General features: G+C 43.5%; 1 protein-coding gene and 1 long non-coding RNA gene across 5 annotated transcripts in view; one reads left to right on the forward strand and one right to left on the reverse strand.

Moving 5' to 3' along the window:
* RALGAPA1 (Ral GTPase activating protein catalytic subunit alpha 1) overlaps positions 1-17,229 on the forward strand; it is a 314,621-nt gene that overhangs the window by 294,096 nt on the left and 3,296 nt on the right. For 3 of the 4 annotated variants that reach the window (XM_069732024.1, XM_069732041.1, XM_069732049.1), the window contains exon 39: positions 7,615-7,745. In XM_069732024.1, the coding sequence (XP_069588125.1) occupies positions 7,615-7,745 (131 nt within the window). Of the gene's footprint in view, positions 1-7,614; positions 7,746-14,224; positions 14,255-17,229 lie in introns of all 4 variants that reach the window. The other variant, XM_069732032.1, reaches the window with a different exon arrangement.
* The window catches only part of LOC138643208 (uncharacterized), a 31,959-nt gene continuing 22,900 nt past the window's right edge, over positions 8,171-17,229 (reverse strand). Inside the window, exon 3 of the long non-coding RNA XR_011314152.1 lies at positions 8,171-8,298. This is a non-coding gene — a long non-coding RNA (uncharacterized lncRNA). The remainder of the gene's footprint in view (positions 8,299-17,229) is intronic.

The raw sequence follows: 17,229 nt of genomic DNA on the forward strand, positions 1-17,229 counted from the left end.
TGTGCTCGCCAGAGATAGCCTAACTGCCATTAGGTACTGAGATGAGATTCTCAGGCTCAGACCCCTTGTGAGACCATATGCTGGTGCGGTTGACCCTAGGTTCCTCCTAAGACAGGACATTGCCAGATCTCATTTGGCTGGAGTGTGTCAGCAGTTTTTGCAAGATGAAGGCATTGAAGCTATAGACTGGCATGCCCGTTCCCCAGACCTGAATCCGATTGAACACATCTGGGACATCATGTCTTGCATCATCATCCACCAACATCACGTTGCACCACAGACTGTCCAGGAGTTGGCGGATGCTTTAGTCCAGGTCTGGGAAGAGATCCCTCAGGAGACCATCTGCCGCCTCATCAGGAGCATGCCCAGGTGTTATAGGGAGGTCATACAGGCAATTGGAGGCCACACACACTACTGAGCATCATTTCCTTGTCTTGAGGCATTTCCACTGAAGTTGGATTAGCCTGTAACTTCATTTTCTACTTTGATTTTGAGCATCATTCCAACTCCAGACCTCCATGGGATATTAATTTTGATTTACATTTACCATTTTTAAGTTTTATTGTTCTCAACACATTCCACTATGTAATGAATAAAGATTTACAACTGGAATATTTCATTCAGTGATATCTAGGATGTGGGATTTTAGTGTTCCCTTTATTTTTTTGAGCAGTGTGTATATATATATAAACAAAGAAGAAACAGCCGGACGGCACTAACGACGGAAAGAAGCTGAGTGAACCGCTCACCTGTGTCTAGAAGGTAAAGATCAGTCCTGGGTGCAAGAGCTCCACGAGAAAGCAGCACAAATGTATCACAAATCTGAAGAAAAGGAGCGCACGACCTGGACATCCGATGCGGGTAAGCTTTATTCCAAATGCCTAAAAAACATCTTCACGGCCGGGGGTGCAAGGAAAGGAATGCGGCTGGGCTAGACGACGGCCGTTTCGCGCCTGACTTCAGATTTGTGATATATATATATATATATATATATATATGTGTGTGTGTGCGTGTGTGTGTGTGTGTATATATATAATGTTCCGACAAGTGGACAACACTTTCAGCTGTTGCCCTAACACATCCCATAGACTTCTATAGAATCATTCCCAGTCATCCGGCCCCCCGCACTGATTTTAGAACCGGATCAGAAAGCTTTATATGTCGCATTGTTTAATCCAGACCTGTGAGAGAAGCCGTGACAATTTCTGATGCCTTGATGATTCTGTTGTGGGGCCGTGAGGACTGGAGTTTGGGAGCCCTGCACTAGTTAGCCATCTTCCCCTATTATCACGTCATGCTTATTGGTATGGCAGTAAGCAGAGATTTGGACAACCCTATCACAGCTGTCAGAAGAGCCTCCATCATGGCCCGGCTGGGCAATTTCTTGTTAAATAAATCTGCCCCCCCCCCCCCCCAGAGACTCAGTATATGGCGCTGTTCAAGGGCTAATTCCTAAGATTGATCACAACATTCGCGAACGTGGCAGCCGTCCGTGGGATTGCGTGGCACCAAATCTGATGGTGCATGCTGTGAATTGTTTTCAAAACTAATCACCTATAATGAACTATTAAAGGGTCTAATTGTGAAGCCCCCACAGTCATATTAATGAGAAGTACTAGCAGCAGGTCATAGTCTGGAATCCATGTACACGGGGGTATAACTGTAGTAGGTGCAGGGGTCGCAGATGCATTTAGACCTCAGAGCTTCGGGGGCAAAAATGTTCCTGTTATAGTTGGTGGCGCTGTTGGAGATATTGCATTGGGGCCCATGTACTTCATGTTACTCAATTGCATGTGCAAACTGAGTTTTCTGTTCCTATTTTGTCTTCATCTGCTATTGTGATCTTTTTTTTTGGGTACATTCAGGTGATTACAGGAGATGAGAAATTCTGTTTGGTAATTGTAAATTGAAGATGCATTCCATCAATGCGAGCTCTGATCATTACCTCTTGCATATCTACTTTGCATCCAGTTTGTGTCTCATAATAAGGCGCTCAGATTATGTGTGGCACAGCTTTATGTAGAAGTGTTTGGTTTGTTTTCTTTTTTAATCAATTCTCTCGTTTTCATGGGGCCGGATGTTGTACACAGGGGGGCTAGGGCCCGGATGTTATAAAATGGGGCAAGGGGCTGAATGTTATACACCTGGGGGCGAGGGGACGGATTTAAACACCTGGGGGCGAGGGGACGGATGTTATACAGAGGGGGAACGAGGGGCCAGATGTTATACATCGGGAGGGCGAGGGGCCAGATGTTGTACATCGGGGAATGAGGGGGTGGATGTGATACAGCTGGGAGAAATGAGATATTATACATCCGGGGCGTGTTGACGGATGTTGTTTAACAGGGGGAGGAGCTGGATGTTATGCACCGGTGGGCTGAATGAGAAACTTGAATTCACTCACTGACTTCGAGACGTGTCCTGTATTGTTGTCCTTATAGTGTGTATTGAAATGCCGAGGAGCCTCGTTGGGTGCATGGATTGCCATGGTTTTTTAAGAAGCGTTTTCTAATAAATGTTTGGATTCAAAGAAACTGGAAAACATCTTTTTCTCATGGGTTCCCATAGTCTGTACTTGTGCTGTGTGGTCAGCTAGTGGTAAATTATATATATATATATATATATATATATATATATATATATATATATATATAAATATATATATAATTTTAAGTCCTATTGCAAAGGTTCAGACTTCCATTCATATCCGAGCAACGCAGATCAGTTTTTCGTATGGATCTAGGCAACTTCTGATGCACCTCTTTGACTTAAATAGGCATCTATGAGGTTTTGACTGATTTTCTCCACCCTCTAAATAGGAGAGATCCTCTTGACCTAGAAGCTGCAATGTGAGCGTACCTAATGGATAAAGCCTAGGTCCTACAGTAATACTCACTGGATTTTCCGCACCCTTGGAAAAATTGTTATCAGATTTCCGAATTGTTGACCCTTTGAAGAACTTGTCATTACTCCCATTGATCGCGATCTGTTTTGGCATACTCGTTATTCTGGAGCCATGACGGGTGTTGAACAGACAATATCGGAATATTTGCAGGGTGTTTGTGTTAATGTAAAGTATTGGTTATACAGCAGCGTACAACTAGTAGTGTGAACACGAGTGATCAATCAGAGGCGCCTCATCCCCAGCACGCCGACAGGGAGAAGTTAACACACCAGTGGGATTTTCTAGGACCCTCTTAGATACCGCGTCTATAATGTGCTAACAAGCTCATCTCGTCTCCCTGTTTTTTACCTTTCTGCCTCGGAGGAATAGCTTAAAAGTTCAGCGAACTAAACCTAATGAAAAGCTCCACGGGAGGCAGAAGAGAACTGTTTTTTTTTCTGCTTCTTCTTTTTCAGCCAAATAGAAAATTAGTTTTGGTAATAGACAAAGGGCAGTTTTTCATGTGCAAGGAAGACTTGCTGCGAATCTGAAAATTCTATTAACTGCACAGAAATCGGCAGCTGGGCGACGCTCCGGTCGCCTTTCCTCCACATGGATACACTCCTCTGATCCAGCCATAGAAGACGAGTTGGCATTCGGAATTATTAGATGTATTAGTATATCAATTTGGTGAAGTTACTTTAAGTTCACGTTTATGGAGATGTTTGCAACTATATGCCTATATCTGCTATTGATTCCCAATATAATATACAGCTGTGCTCTTGTTTTGTTTTAGCTTCTATTCATTTGATTTTTTTATTTATTTTTATATCTGTTCCCTACAAAATGTCCCAATACTATTTATTCCTACTCCTCCTTATGCAACGTCTGTAGTCCTCTCAGTCTCCTGCTCACATTACATTTACACAGGCCACAGAGGAAATGAAGAATTACTTTCCCCAAAATATTCTACACCCCACATTCAGTAAATGGAAATGATGCATGTGACCACAAATAGGTAAGGTATAGTATATAGTGTACACCTCCACCTGATGAGTAGGGTCCACCGAGCCGATCATCTACGGTTCACTGTGGAAAGTAGAGCGGTCTGCATATATACAAAAGGAGAGGTCTATTAGGCCTGGTCTACACAGCGTCGTATTGGATGTAATGGTCTCAAATGGTATCTGGTTGTGACTTGCGATCTACTACGACACAAAGTCACAAAATCTGTCCAAGAGTATAGGATTTTGTGTTGCAACTTACCATAGACTTCAATGTCGCAGAGTGTGTGGATTTGGTCTTTGTTGTATATAACCTCAGCTGTTACTTACAATTTAAATATATCTATAGGGCTCCGTTAACCTGAAGGAGACTAAAAGTGCACCTTTTTGCTGTCAGTCGGTAGGTTGCGTGTTTGCATTCTGGCTTTCTTTTCAGCTGTGTATGGTCTGTTCTTCTTACTTTACACCATAAAGTGCCATACACCTGTGCCTTCAGGAAAGTATACCTGTTGTAAGTGACTAGAGCACTGTGTGCACAGTTCTACTTGTATGGTATACTAATCAGTAATGGTATTTTTTTATATTTAGACATGAGTGGTTGATACCTTTTAATGGCTAACTGAAAAGATGGTAACAAATTGCAAGCTTTCAAGACTACACAGGTCTCTTCATCAGGCAAAGACTAATTCAAATTCTGAAGAATCACATATTTATACACAACAAGTGATGTGAAGCAGAATTATCATTATGTGAGAGGGATATAAATAGATATTAGATAATAGATATCCCCATCTCACGCGACCCCCCCAACGAACCTATCCATTACAGTAAATGGCTGCCCACTCTCCCCAGTCCCACAAGCTCGCTGCCTCGGGGTAATCCTTGACGCTGATCTCTCCTTCAAACCACATATCCAAGCCCTTTCCACTTCCTGCCGCTTTCAACTCAAAAATATTTCACGAATCCGTTCATTCCTCAACCATGAATCTGCAAAAACCCTAGTCCATGCCCTCATCATCTCTCGCCTTGACTACTGCAACCTCCTGCTCTGTGGCCTCCCCTCTAACACTCTCGCACCCCTCCAATCTATTCTAAACTCTGCTGCCCGACTAATCCACCTGTCCCCCCGCTATTCCCCGGCCTCTCCCCTCTGTCAATCCCTTCACTGGCTCCCCATTGCCCAGAGACTCCACTACAAAACCCTTACCATGACGTACAAAGCCATCCACAACCTGTGTCCTCCATACATCTGTGACCTCGTCTCCCGGTACTTACCTACCCGCAACCTCCGATCCTCACAAGATCTCCTACTCTACTCCCCTCTTATCTCCTCTTCCCACAATCGTATACAAGATTTCTCTCGCGTATCACCCCTACTCTGGAACCCTCTACCACAAAACATCAGACTCTCGCCTACCATCGAAACCTTCAAAAAGAACCTGAAGACCCACCTCTTCAGACAAGCCTACAACCTGCAGTAACCACCGATCGACCAAACCGCTGCATGACCATCTCTACCCTCACCTACTGTATCCTCACCCATCCCTTGTAGATTGTGAGCCTTCGCGGGCAGGGTCCTCATTCCTCCTGTACCAGTTATGACTTGTATTGTTTAAGATTATTGTACTTGTTTTTATTATGTATACCCCTCCTCACATGTAAAGCGCCATGGAATAAATGGCGCTATAATAATAAATAAATAATAATAATATTGGAACAGTTCATAGATAAGGAAGTCTTATTGTTTTATGGTCCTCTGAATAGGTCTGGTTCTATGTTGTGATGACCCCAGAAGGTCTGAAGAGCAGATTCCTTAATTGATGTAAAAAGATGTAAATCCTACCGAAGCGTGCGGCTGCATAGAAAAATGCAGCCGCACACTCCGGTCCGAGTGCCGGGTATTAATGCGAGAGACTCGTGCGAGTTTCTCACAAGTGTGACCCCGGCTTTAGGCTATGTGCACACGATGTGGATTTGCTGCGGATCCGCAGCGGATTTTTCCGCACAGAAACGCTGCAGATCCGCACGTGATTTACAGTACCATGTAAATCAATGTAAAAAAAAAAAAAAGTTGTGCAGATGGTGCAGAAAAATCAGTGCGGAATTGCAGCGGATTTAAAAGAAGTGCATGTCACTTCTTTTGTGCGGATCTGCAGCTTTTCTGCACCCCTCCATGATAGAATTCCGCAGTTGCGGATTCTGCCAGGAGATGCGGGTTTTGTGCAGAAAATTCTGCACCACATTTCCTACGTGTGCACATAGCCTTAGACTGTGTACACATGATGCAGATTTAGTGCAGATCTGCAGTGTTTTTTTTTTTTTGTGCAGAAACGCTGCAGATCTGCACTGTGATTTACAGTACAATGTAAATCAATGTGAAAAAAAAGCTGTGCACATGGTGCAGAAAAATCCACGCAGAAACGCTGCAGATTTCAAAGAAGTGCATGTCACTTCTTCTGTGCAGTTCTGCAGCATTTCTGCACCCCTCCATTAATAGAAATCCGCAGTGGCAAAAACTGCAGAAAATGCGCACAAAATCCGCATAAATTCTGCACAAAAAACGCACTAAAACCGCATAAAAACCGCAGCAAATCCGCAGCTGCGGATTCTGCCAGGAGATGCGGATTCTGCCAGGAGATGCGGATTTTGTGCAGAAAATTCTGCACCTCTTTTCTTACGTGTGCACATAGCCTTAGAGAACAAAAGTATTGTCAGTCTGAAATCAGACTTGCATGATTCTTATTTTCCCAAACATCTTCTGTTGGAGTCCCCCATACAAATTAGATTGTTGTCCGAACCTTGTTGATACTGGTGGATTTAGCCGACGTCTCCCATAGAAACTGGACTGTTGTCCGAACCTGTCAATATTGTTGGATTCGGCTGATGTTAGCCTAAACTTAGCCAAACCCACCAATATCGACTGCTTTGGACAACAGTCTAATTTGTATGGGTGACGCCAACTCTAAAGTGTACGTGGGACCTCACTAAATTGCACTTAGCATGAGTTAGAGGATGAGACTTTGCCTGACATTTATTAAAAATGGTGGAATTTGTACCACCAAATCGTTAGCGTACTCAGGTCAACTCTGCAACCAGATAATTATCAGATGTCGCTCCTTTATGATAAATCTGACACAAATTGAGCCAGCAAATCTTTTGAAACGTGGGAAGTGATCCCAATAATAGATAAGAGTAATAGACCAATGTGCCTAATGTTGCATGTAAATGATAACATTTAGTGCAAATTTAGATCTTTTTTTTTTTATACGTTTTCAAGAAAACCGCCACCCTTTTCTTTTGTTAATTAATATAATTCCTAATGTTAGCAAATAGCCGGAGACCAGTGGCTCAATTGGCACAAATTGTGACTTTTAACACTTGTTTAAAACGGCTCTAATATGCATTTATTCCATGCCCTTCTCAAGATGGCTGTCTAGATTGTGCACCTTTCATGTAGAAATGCAATCATAAATATGTTGTTCCTCACTCCAAAAGGTTAGCTAAGCCCCCATTTCTTCTCATTTTTAAGTTTTGGCATAGGTACTAAAACATTATGTAATAAATTGCATCAAACATTGATGATTTGGCTGAGACAAATGAAATGTCTCAATTTTCACAAACCTTTTAGCACTGGTAAATGTCCCCTTTTAGCATCTAGGCACTCAATGAAAGTGCTGCAATCTCAACTTTTCACTTTTTTCCTTAACCTGCCCCCCAAAATTGAAGCTTTGAGGAGAGAATGCGGTACTTGGATCTCATTATCCAGCAACATTTGGAGCCAACCACCTTTGAGGATTATGCTGCACAGGTCTTCTGTCCAGCTCCACACCATAACCACCATCATCTGATGAATGCACGTAAGTACTGTTCCTTATTATGCATAAGGATTTTGCTTTAGTTCTACATTTTTTTATTTCTTTTTTTATATTCCCTCCAATGAAATTTAGGATTTGGTGTAGACCTTTATGCCTCATTCAGACATTTATGATTAACGTATGTCTTCTATCCATAACTTTCATGGATAGAACTTTGTTTTTTTTTTTTGTTTTGTCTTGTTTTTTACTGATGAATAATAGTCTGTGTTTTTCTGTTCGAAAAACTCTGGCTGTCTGAATGAGGCCTAAGCAATTACCTAAGCAATTCATGCTCCGATAACAAGGAATTTGTCCGGGTCTAATGCTTCACCGCTGTCCACCATCCTTCCATGTGGATTGTCCATTTTTTTGCTAGACATGAATTTTACGAGTGGCGTGCCCGGAGCCCATATTTCGGCACACTCTTCGCTTACTGAATCCTAAGTGTCAGGAAGCTTTTGACTTTGCCAACTTGGAACAGGTAAATCTTATTGAGCAGATTGAGTCGCTACGTTGATCTATTTTCTGAAAGTTGACAACATGTTCTGCCATCTGGCTGCAAAGAAAAAAAAAGTTTAATTAGGTTTTGTCTTTTTTGTGTGCCTGCCTGACATTCTTAAGTTTGGTAACAGATAATAGACAAAAATGACATCTGAGGTCTTCTTGGACCAAACTCTTTTGGATTCCATTGTCTGCACCACACAATGCTGTAAACGCTTTATTAATACGACATTTATTGGCCTTTTCTGTATTTCGTCTGCACATCCCATTTTGTTCTTATCGGTGGCCCAATGCTCAGGAAATATTCCCCGAAGTGTAGAGGATGGAGCACAACGGCTTCTTTGCACATCTCCCATCTGGGCTGACCCCATACTTATAAAAAAAATAAACACTCTTTATAATAGTTATACATATACCATCTAGGTCTTTGGTCTTTCACCATAACACCTAGCAGCTGCATTCATTGAAATCTAAATGACATGATTTTGGACCACCTTCCAAGTGTCCCGATACCACCTTCTTCGTCCTAACCTGGCTGCCGTTCTTTGCGACCATACATTTCTTTGGATCGTGTAGCGCCCACCCGCTCTTGACAGACACAATGAAATATCCCCCTAATGGGCTAATGCCAGTCAGTACAAACTCATTTCCCGATTCTACAATGATGTCCTCATCCACGCTAAACAAACCTTTTTTTTTTCAAAAGGTACTTATCATTTTATTATTTAATATCTAGCCCTTACCTAAAATGGTCTTGATAACGGTGAGGATGGTAGAGTACCTACCAATCCGGTTCTCTGATCTGTGCCCGCTCATGCAATAGTTTCTGCCAATTGTGGAGCGCACTAGAGAGTTGCCAGGACCAGGCTCCCCTCCGATCTACAGCACTTTAGGAAGGACATAGATGTTAAGAAGAGCTGTTGATACTAGAGTGTGTGCAAATTGATTTGCACGTCCCATGAAGGTAGTATGTGGCCACTTGAATGGAAGAAGAAGAATTCTTCCTACCTGATGACGTTTGTGGCTCTTCTTTTGATTAGCCGGCCTGGAATTACTTTACATGTACATCACGCTATCAAAATGCCCCTAGCTAGCTAATCAAAAGAAGAGCCACGGCCACAATCGGGTAAGAGGAGGTTCTCCCTCTCCCATTTCAATGGGCACAGATTACTTTTATGGCAGATGGAATAGGGCTTGCCAAACACATTTGTAACAACTCTGATAGGTACCCTTGTATCTCATCTTTTTCCTTCACAAATGGTTTTCTGTTTCACTCCCTTCTTTGGCTACTGAGTTGTAGCATCAGTTACTGATCTTGGTGGCCACCATCTTGCTTCCTATTTTAAAGTAATCCATAATCACTGTATATACTCGTGTATAAGCCGACCTGAGTATAAGCCAAGGCACCTAATTTTGCCTCGAAAAACTGGGAAAACGTATTGACTCGAGAATAAGCTAGGTATGCATTGTCCCCTAATCCCTATTCTGGTACGCATGGCTCCTTATTCCCATCCTTGTCTGCATGGCTCCTTATTCCCATCCTTGTCTGCATGACTCCTCATCCCTATCCTTGTATGCGTGACTCCCATGAGAAAAGCATTAAAAAAAACATCCTACTTACCTTCCCTGCGCGCCCTCGCAGCATCTCGTTCCAGTATCCACAGCTCCTACGGCTGAGCGATCACGTGTCCCCGGTCATTAAGGGAATGAATATTCACCTCTCTCCACGTCAATGGGAATGGAAAGAGGTGAATATTCATTACCTTAATGAGCGGGCACCTGTGAGAGCCCGACCGCTGCTTTAAAGCCGGCAACTGCTGCTGAAACTGTAAGCACGCTGTTTCAATTGGCATCTCTCCTGTTGGAGCCATGATTCATGTCAGTCCACTTGGTGCAACAGCTCTCCAAGGTGTGATCACTCCTTTTTAGCTGCAGACTAACGAGCAGATCTAATTTGATGCAGGTGTTAGTTTTGGGAATTAACATTTACAGGGTGATTCCATAATTTTTTCCTCAGAATTGAGTGAATCCATAATTTTTCCCCTATGCTTGGTTAAAAAAAGTAACCATTAATAACTACCACATTTTTGTTCTTGATTTCTTTTAGTGTTTCTTAAACCCAGAAAGTTGCCGTTTGAAATGACTTTAGTTTTGTGCCATGTCTGTGATCTGATTTTTTTTCTACAAAATTAAATAACTAAATGAACATCCTCCAAGGCCAGTGATTACATAATTTTTGCCTGGGGTTGTATTATCCATATTAAGTTTTAGAAATCTAGCGGAGAAGAAGGATGAAATAGCGGACAGACAGACATTGTGGGATTCTGGTTAGTAGGGTGGTGATATCAAGTCCAGAGATAGATCTGTGTGTCATCAGCATAGAGGTGATACTGAAAGCCCTGAGATTCTATGAGCTGTCCCAGGCCAAAGGTGTAGATGGAGAAGAGCAGGGGCCCTAGAACTGAACCTTGCAGGATTCTGACAGATAGGGAGCGCGGTGAGGAGGTGGTGTGCAAATGGGAGATGCTGAATGTCCTTTCTGTTAGGTATGACGCGATCCAAGATAGGGCCAAGTCTATGATGCTAAGAGATGAGAGGGTCTGTAGTAATAGGGAATGGTCCACTGTGTCAAAGGCAGAGGACAAGTCCAGGAGGAGGAGGACAGAGTAGTGTCGCTTGGCCTTGGTGGTTAATAGGTCATTTGTGATCTTAGTTAGGGCAGTTTCAGTGGAGTGGTGTGGCCAAACGCCAGATTGTAAGCGGTCGAGGAGGGAGCAAGAAGAGAGGTGCGCGGACAGTTCAAGATGGGCGTGTTGTTCCAGTAGTTTTGAGGCATAAGGGAGAAGTGATATGGGGGTGATAGCTAGATGCAGAGGATGGGTCAAGGGAGAGCTTTTAGAGGATAGATGTGATTGAGTCACGTTTAAAGCTTGAGGGGAAAACACCAGTTGTTAGTGATAGGTTGAAGAGATGGGATAGGGTTGGGATGAAGACTGTGGTGAGATTTGGGATGAAGTGGGATGGGATTGGGTCAAGTGCACAGGTGATGAGTTGTGATCTTGAGAGTAGAGTGGAGAGTTGATCTTCTGTATTGGTGGAGACGTTGGTTTTGGAGGTGGAGGGCTGGGCAGTTAGGAGGAAGGGCTCTGGGGGTTGTCGACCAAAACTGTCCCTAATATTATCAATCTTCCACTTGAAAAATGAGGCAAAGTCTTCAGCTGAGATGAGTGGAGAGGGGGGAGGAGGAGGAGAGAATTGAAGGTGTTGAATAGCTGTTTAGGGTTGTGAGACAGGGAGGATATGAGAGTTGATAAATAGGTTTGTTTAGCCGTGGCCAGTGTGGCCTTGAAAGTAGTGAGGGACAGTTTGAATACGTTGAAGTCCTCGTTGGAGTGGGATCTTTTCCATCTCCGCTCAGCAACCCTGGAAGCCCATCTCAGTTCTTTGGTCAGGCTGGTGTGCCAGGGCTGTCTATTGATTGTGAGCTTTGGTATATGTGAGAGGGGCAACGGATTCCAGAGCTGCAGCTATTGTGGTGTTATATAGAGTGGCAGCGGCATCCGCATTGTGTAAGGAACTTATGTCTGTAAGAGGGAGAAAGGGATTCAGACACTGAGTGTAGATCGAGGTTTTTTAAGATTTCTGTGAGGGTGTGCAAGTTTATGAAGTGGGGATTGTGGACCTGGAGAGGAGAGGGAAGAAAATGTAAGTAGGTTGTGGTCAGAAAGAGGAAGAGGTGAGTTGCAGAGGTGGGTGAAGATGAGTGGCTGCAGAAGACCATTGAGTGAAGTCTGAAAGAGGAAGTGAGAGATAGAAGCTTAGTGGCAGCTGAGAGGGAAGTGTCAATGGGGATGTTGAAGTCTCCCAAGATTATAGTGGGGATGTCAGCGGAGAAGAAATGAAGTAGCCAGGTGGTGAAGTGGTCGAAGAAGGTGGTGGCTGGCCCTGGGGGGCTGCAAATGACAGCCATTTGGAGGGGGAGTAGATGCACACAGAATGCACCTCAAAGGAAGGGAGGGTAACAGAGGGTGGCAGTGGGATTGGGGTGAAGGAGCAGTTATCTGACAGAAGAAAACCAACTCCTCCACCTTGCTTGATGCTGGGGTGGCGGGTCTGGGAAAGGTGCAATCTACCATACGAGAGTACAGCAGGAGAGGCCGTGTCAGAGGGGGTGAGCCAGGTTTCGGTGATGGCGTGGAAGGAAAGTTTGTGAGTAATAAAAAGATCATCGATGTAGGAAAATTTGTTGCAGACAGAGCGAGCGTTCCATAGAGCTCCTGCTAGTGGGACTGGGGGGATCGGGGGCTGGGTGAATGGGTATAAGATTAGAGAGGTTACAGAAAGTTGTGATATAGTGTGGATGGGAGGTAGAAAAGACTGGGAATGTGGTGAGGAGGACCAGGATTTGGAGCAATATCATCGGCAGTATAGTATATATAGTACTAAGCAATTTGAGACCCTGCATGCTGCAGGGCAAAGCACTTTTGTAGGCATAATCTCCAGATACATGTAGGGTAGTTTTTACTTTTTATGATTTTATTATAAATACAGAAGTTTTTAAAATAATTATGTTCATGGCTGACATGGAAAAGGGATTCGGGATCTCATATCCCATCGGGTCATCACTCACAGCCTTCCTCCTATTGATGATCAGCAGTGTCCTCTCGATCACCATGATGTGCATGGATGGCATGGTGCGGGAATTAATGGATATGTACGTCATGGTGTGCCAAGGGGATTATCTAAATCAGTGGTCCCCAACTCCAGGCCTCGAGGGCCGCCAACAGTGCAGGTTTTCAGGATTTCCTTAGTATTGCACAGGGGTTGGAATCATCACCTGTGCAGATGATCACATTACCACCAATGCAATACTAAAGAAATCCTGAAAACCTGCACTGTTGGCGGCCCTCGAGGCCTGGAGTTGGGGACACCTGATCTAAGTGAATACCCTATTGGAGCTGGGAAGTAAAGTCCCCCCCCCCCCCCCTACAAATCTTTTTTGACTCCCCGATAAACAAGAACTTTTGGCTAATTTTCCCAAGAACAAATCCAACAGACAGGATCACTCTCTGCCCCTGACATCATCTGTCAGAGAATAGTCAGGAGGTCTCCATCTACCTTAGATAGCTGTTGGCCAAACTAATCTGTTCCGAATTCCCCATAAACAGGAACTGTCTGATTCGTTCTCGGGGAGAGGAGCCAATAGACAGGATCATTCTCTCCCCAACATCACCTGTCTGGAAGAGTCAGAAGACCGCCATACATAGACGGTTGACCAATATTGGCAGATTCGGCTGATTTAAATTAGTGACTAAAAACCACCATACATACAATATATTAGTTACAGACCCAGAACTCCAAAATGGCTTCATCAAGGTTTAATTCACTTTTGGACTCGGGATCTTCTCAGGAACTTATCCCATGGCGATTTCATTTCAGCCTGTTACCCTCACATTTCTCCACATTCTGTTCCTGAAAACGCTTTGTGTAGCCGCTTGGGAAGATTTTCAGCTTTGTCATTACGTGTCCAGCTGTCTTCAGCTTATTTAGACTATTGGCAAACAAGTGATTGTGATGATCATTTCTATTGACACGTAAGACACCAAGATGTAAATCTATATTAGAGCGGCAAAGAGTAATTCTAGCTTCCTCTAATGACTGTTCCTAATCAATAATGACGCCAGAATCCTCACGGGAAACGATTGTTACGAGGGTTGTAAATTGCCGCAATAAATAACCAATGATCTTTTTCACCCCTTTTGTACAATTAGTATTAATCAATCCTTATTAAGCAGATCAAAGATGATTTTATTACCTTGATATGTGAATTATTGCTGTATCAGTCTCCGGTGTGACTGAGGATTCATCTCCATCATAGTTGTGCACCCTGAGTAATTATTGCCGTCTTCCGTTGAGTTGCCTAAATCAGTATAAATGTTTGATTGGAGTTTTTATATTTGCTTTGTTATTTCCTCTCTTAGATCATTAAATCTCTGTTCTCTTTATGAGAGGTAAGCCATGATTCTCCATTTTTTTCTGACTTTTTTCTTCCAGTGCTTTTTCCAGTCACTTCCATTTTCACTAAATCACTGCCCAGGTAGTCACTGACCTTACTAACCCGCATGCCTCCGCACGTTGCATGGGTCTAGAGATCGGCCGCTATCACAAGCTCGGTGGTTGGAATAACCAAGTAATATCACTTTCTCTGTGGCTGCAAGGATGTTCCTATAGCGTCTTGGGTCTGGTTTAGCCATTATGTCCGTGTGCCATCTCTACGTTGTACAACTCTTCTGTGTGGGCTCTTTCCTGGATTTAGAGTATCTGTTTACAGATGACGCCGCTTCTATGTAGATCTATTCTGCTACATGGTTGACTAACACTGTCCACATATTACATTCCTCCTTTTGTACTGGTGCTGCGCTCCAGCCTGGATCCAGAGCGCCTCTTTCATATTTCTGCAGGTTGGCCTTGGAAGACGAGCAGTGCTTAAGGGCTTATTCACATGTTGCGTTTTTGCTATCAGAAAAAAACTGCAGCGTATTATATTACCAGCTAATTGAATGAAGTTTCTTAAATCCCATGCACATGCTGCTTATTTTCTTTTTCTGGGGATTTGAACCATCAAAGCGTTATTTTACATCTGCAGCATGACAGGTTGTTTTTTTTCAGTGTTTTTGCAGCATTTTTTTTTCACCCATTCAAAACTATTTTTTTTAAAATGCAGATATTTTTCCCAGCAGTTTTTAATTTTGCCAATACTCTGTTTTTTTGCAGAAGAAAAATCTTGTGCAAATCCTCGGTGTGCACATAGCCTAACAAGTTAGTGGAGCTCTTGCGTGCCAGGGGGCGGTGCGCTCCTGATGATTGATAGTTCGGACCAGTAGCATGGTCGTGCCACTGGTCCAAACTGTGCGCATCTTTGCCTCTGCAACCTTGAAAGAGCATAGGGGAGCTACAAGCAGGGTTACAAGCTCTAAAGCCAAGAGTTTGTAAGCGCTGTATGAAACCAGCCACCTCTGGTAAACTGCAGCAGTGGCCACTCACCTAGGCAATGAACTGTAAATATGTATGTTCTTCTGAATGAAGAAGACTGTTAATAACAGATAAATTGCACAAGTACTTTGAAGATTTAATCATTTACACTGTTGAGAAAACTTCTGTTCATGGAAAATCTGCCTTCTATTTGCTATTGATTAGTGTCCCACATTGATGTTGACCTGCGGTGCAGATTTTAAAACCAGCAGTATATAAATTTCCGTTACCGATTTTTTTTTTTTTTTTTCAATCCACAAATTTCATCTCTTTTAATACCGAGCGATGAAATCCATGATTAATTCTGCCTCTGTTTTTGTGTAGAGTTTTTTGAGCATATTGCTGACCTCACGGTAAGTAACGCTTCTATAGAGACAGGCAGTGACCATGCCAGCCGTCTGCTTAACAGGCAGACATCTTTTTTTTTTTTTCTTGGACTTTAGTCGACTAGCTAGAATGGCTCTACTCCTATGTATTTTAAGTTTTCCTTTCTTAACGGCCTTCTCCACTGCAGTCCATGGGAGAGGATTCACAGCTGTCTGCCATTTATGGCATATCCCATTGATAGATGCATCATGGCTGTTCCATCAGAACTAGATTTACTGTTGGCTCCTCTGTGGCTAGAAGTGATTGATCGCTGTCTTCATTAAAGCCTATATTTTGGTTTGTATCTAAAAGGTGCTTCTCAGAATGAACATTTATCACCTATCCCCAGGCTAAGCGGCTCTCCACCAGCTGATCACCAGAATAGGTGCCCTGTGTGCCCCATTCCACCTCACCCCAGACCATAGTGAGGAAGAGATTAATGGGGTGGGGCAGCACTTAGCTATTTATGTCAACACCATAGACGGTGAATGGGAAGGCACATCCGCTACCGCCAGCCCACACACCCCTGCCCATTAATGGAGATCTCAGCAGTTTTTCTGCAGCAATTGGACATTTATTAATAATATTAATTAATAATCTTTATTTTTATATAGCGCTTTACAGGTTGCACACATTATCGTCGCTGTCCCAGTTGGGGCTCACAATCTAAATTCCCTATCAGTATGTTTTTGGAATGTGGGAGGAAACCGGAGTACCCGGAGGAAACCCACGCAAACGCGGAGAGAACATACAAACTCTTTGCAGATGTTGTCCTTAGTGGGGCTTGAACCCAGGACTCCAGCGCTGCAAGGCTGCTGTGCTAACCACTGAGCCACCGTGCTGCCCCAATCACCAATCTTGTGAATAAGTAATACGTACTGTTTCTTGTGAAACCCCAGTAGATGATGGTGGCCACTCCAGGTCTCTGCTGGCCATATACTCCGCACTGGTGTCAGAAGACGGCACTGACGGCTTATACCCTGAAGCCATTATGTAGATAAGCCAAAGCTGCAAACAGAGGCACCTTTGCCTCTGCAACATTGGAAGAACATAGGGGAGCTATAAGCAGGGTTACAAGCTCTAAAGCAGAGTTTGTAAGTGCTGTATGAAGCCATCCACCTCTGGTAGACTGCAGTGGTTGCCACTTACCAAGGCAATGAACTGTAAATGTAAATATGTATGTTCTTCTGAACAAAGATTACTATTAAATTGCACAAGTACTTTGAACATTATCCGGTGTTCTCTAGAACTCTCCTGTGTTTTCTACAAGAACGCTCAGCTGCACTCTCCTGTGTTTTCTACAAGAACGCTCAGCCGCACTCTCCTGTGTTTTCTACAAGAAAGCTCAGCCGCACTCTCCTGTGTTTTCTACAAGAACGCTCAGCCGCACTCTCCTGTGTTTTCTACAAGAATGCTCAGCTGAACTCCCCTGTGTTCTCTTCAAGAACACTCAGCTACACTCTGCAGTGTTCTCTTCAAGAATGCTTAGCCGCACTCCCCTGTGTTTTCTACAAGAAAGCTCAGCCACACTCTCCTGCGTTCTCTAGAAGATTGCTCAGCCGCACTCCCCTGTGTTCTCTTCAAGAAC

Source organism: Ranitomeya imitator, chromosome 1, assembly GCF_032444005.1.
Source record: "Ranitomeya imitator isolate aRanImi1 chromosome 1, aRanImi1.pri, whole genome shotgun sequence".
Taxonomy (NCBI): domain Eukaryota; kingdom Metazoa; phylum Chordata; class Amphibia; order Anura; family Dendrobatidae; genus Ranitomeya; species Ranitomeya imitator.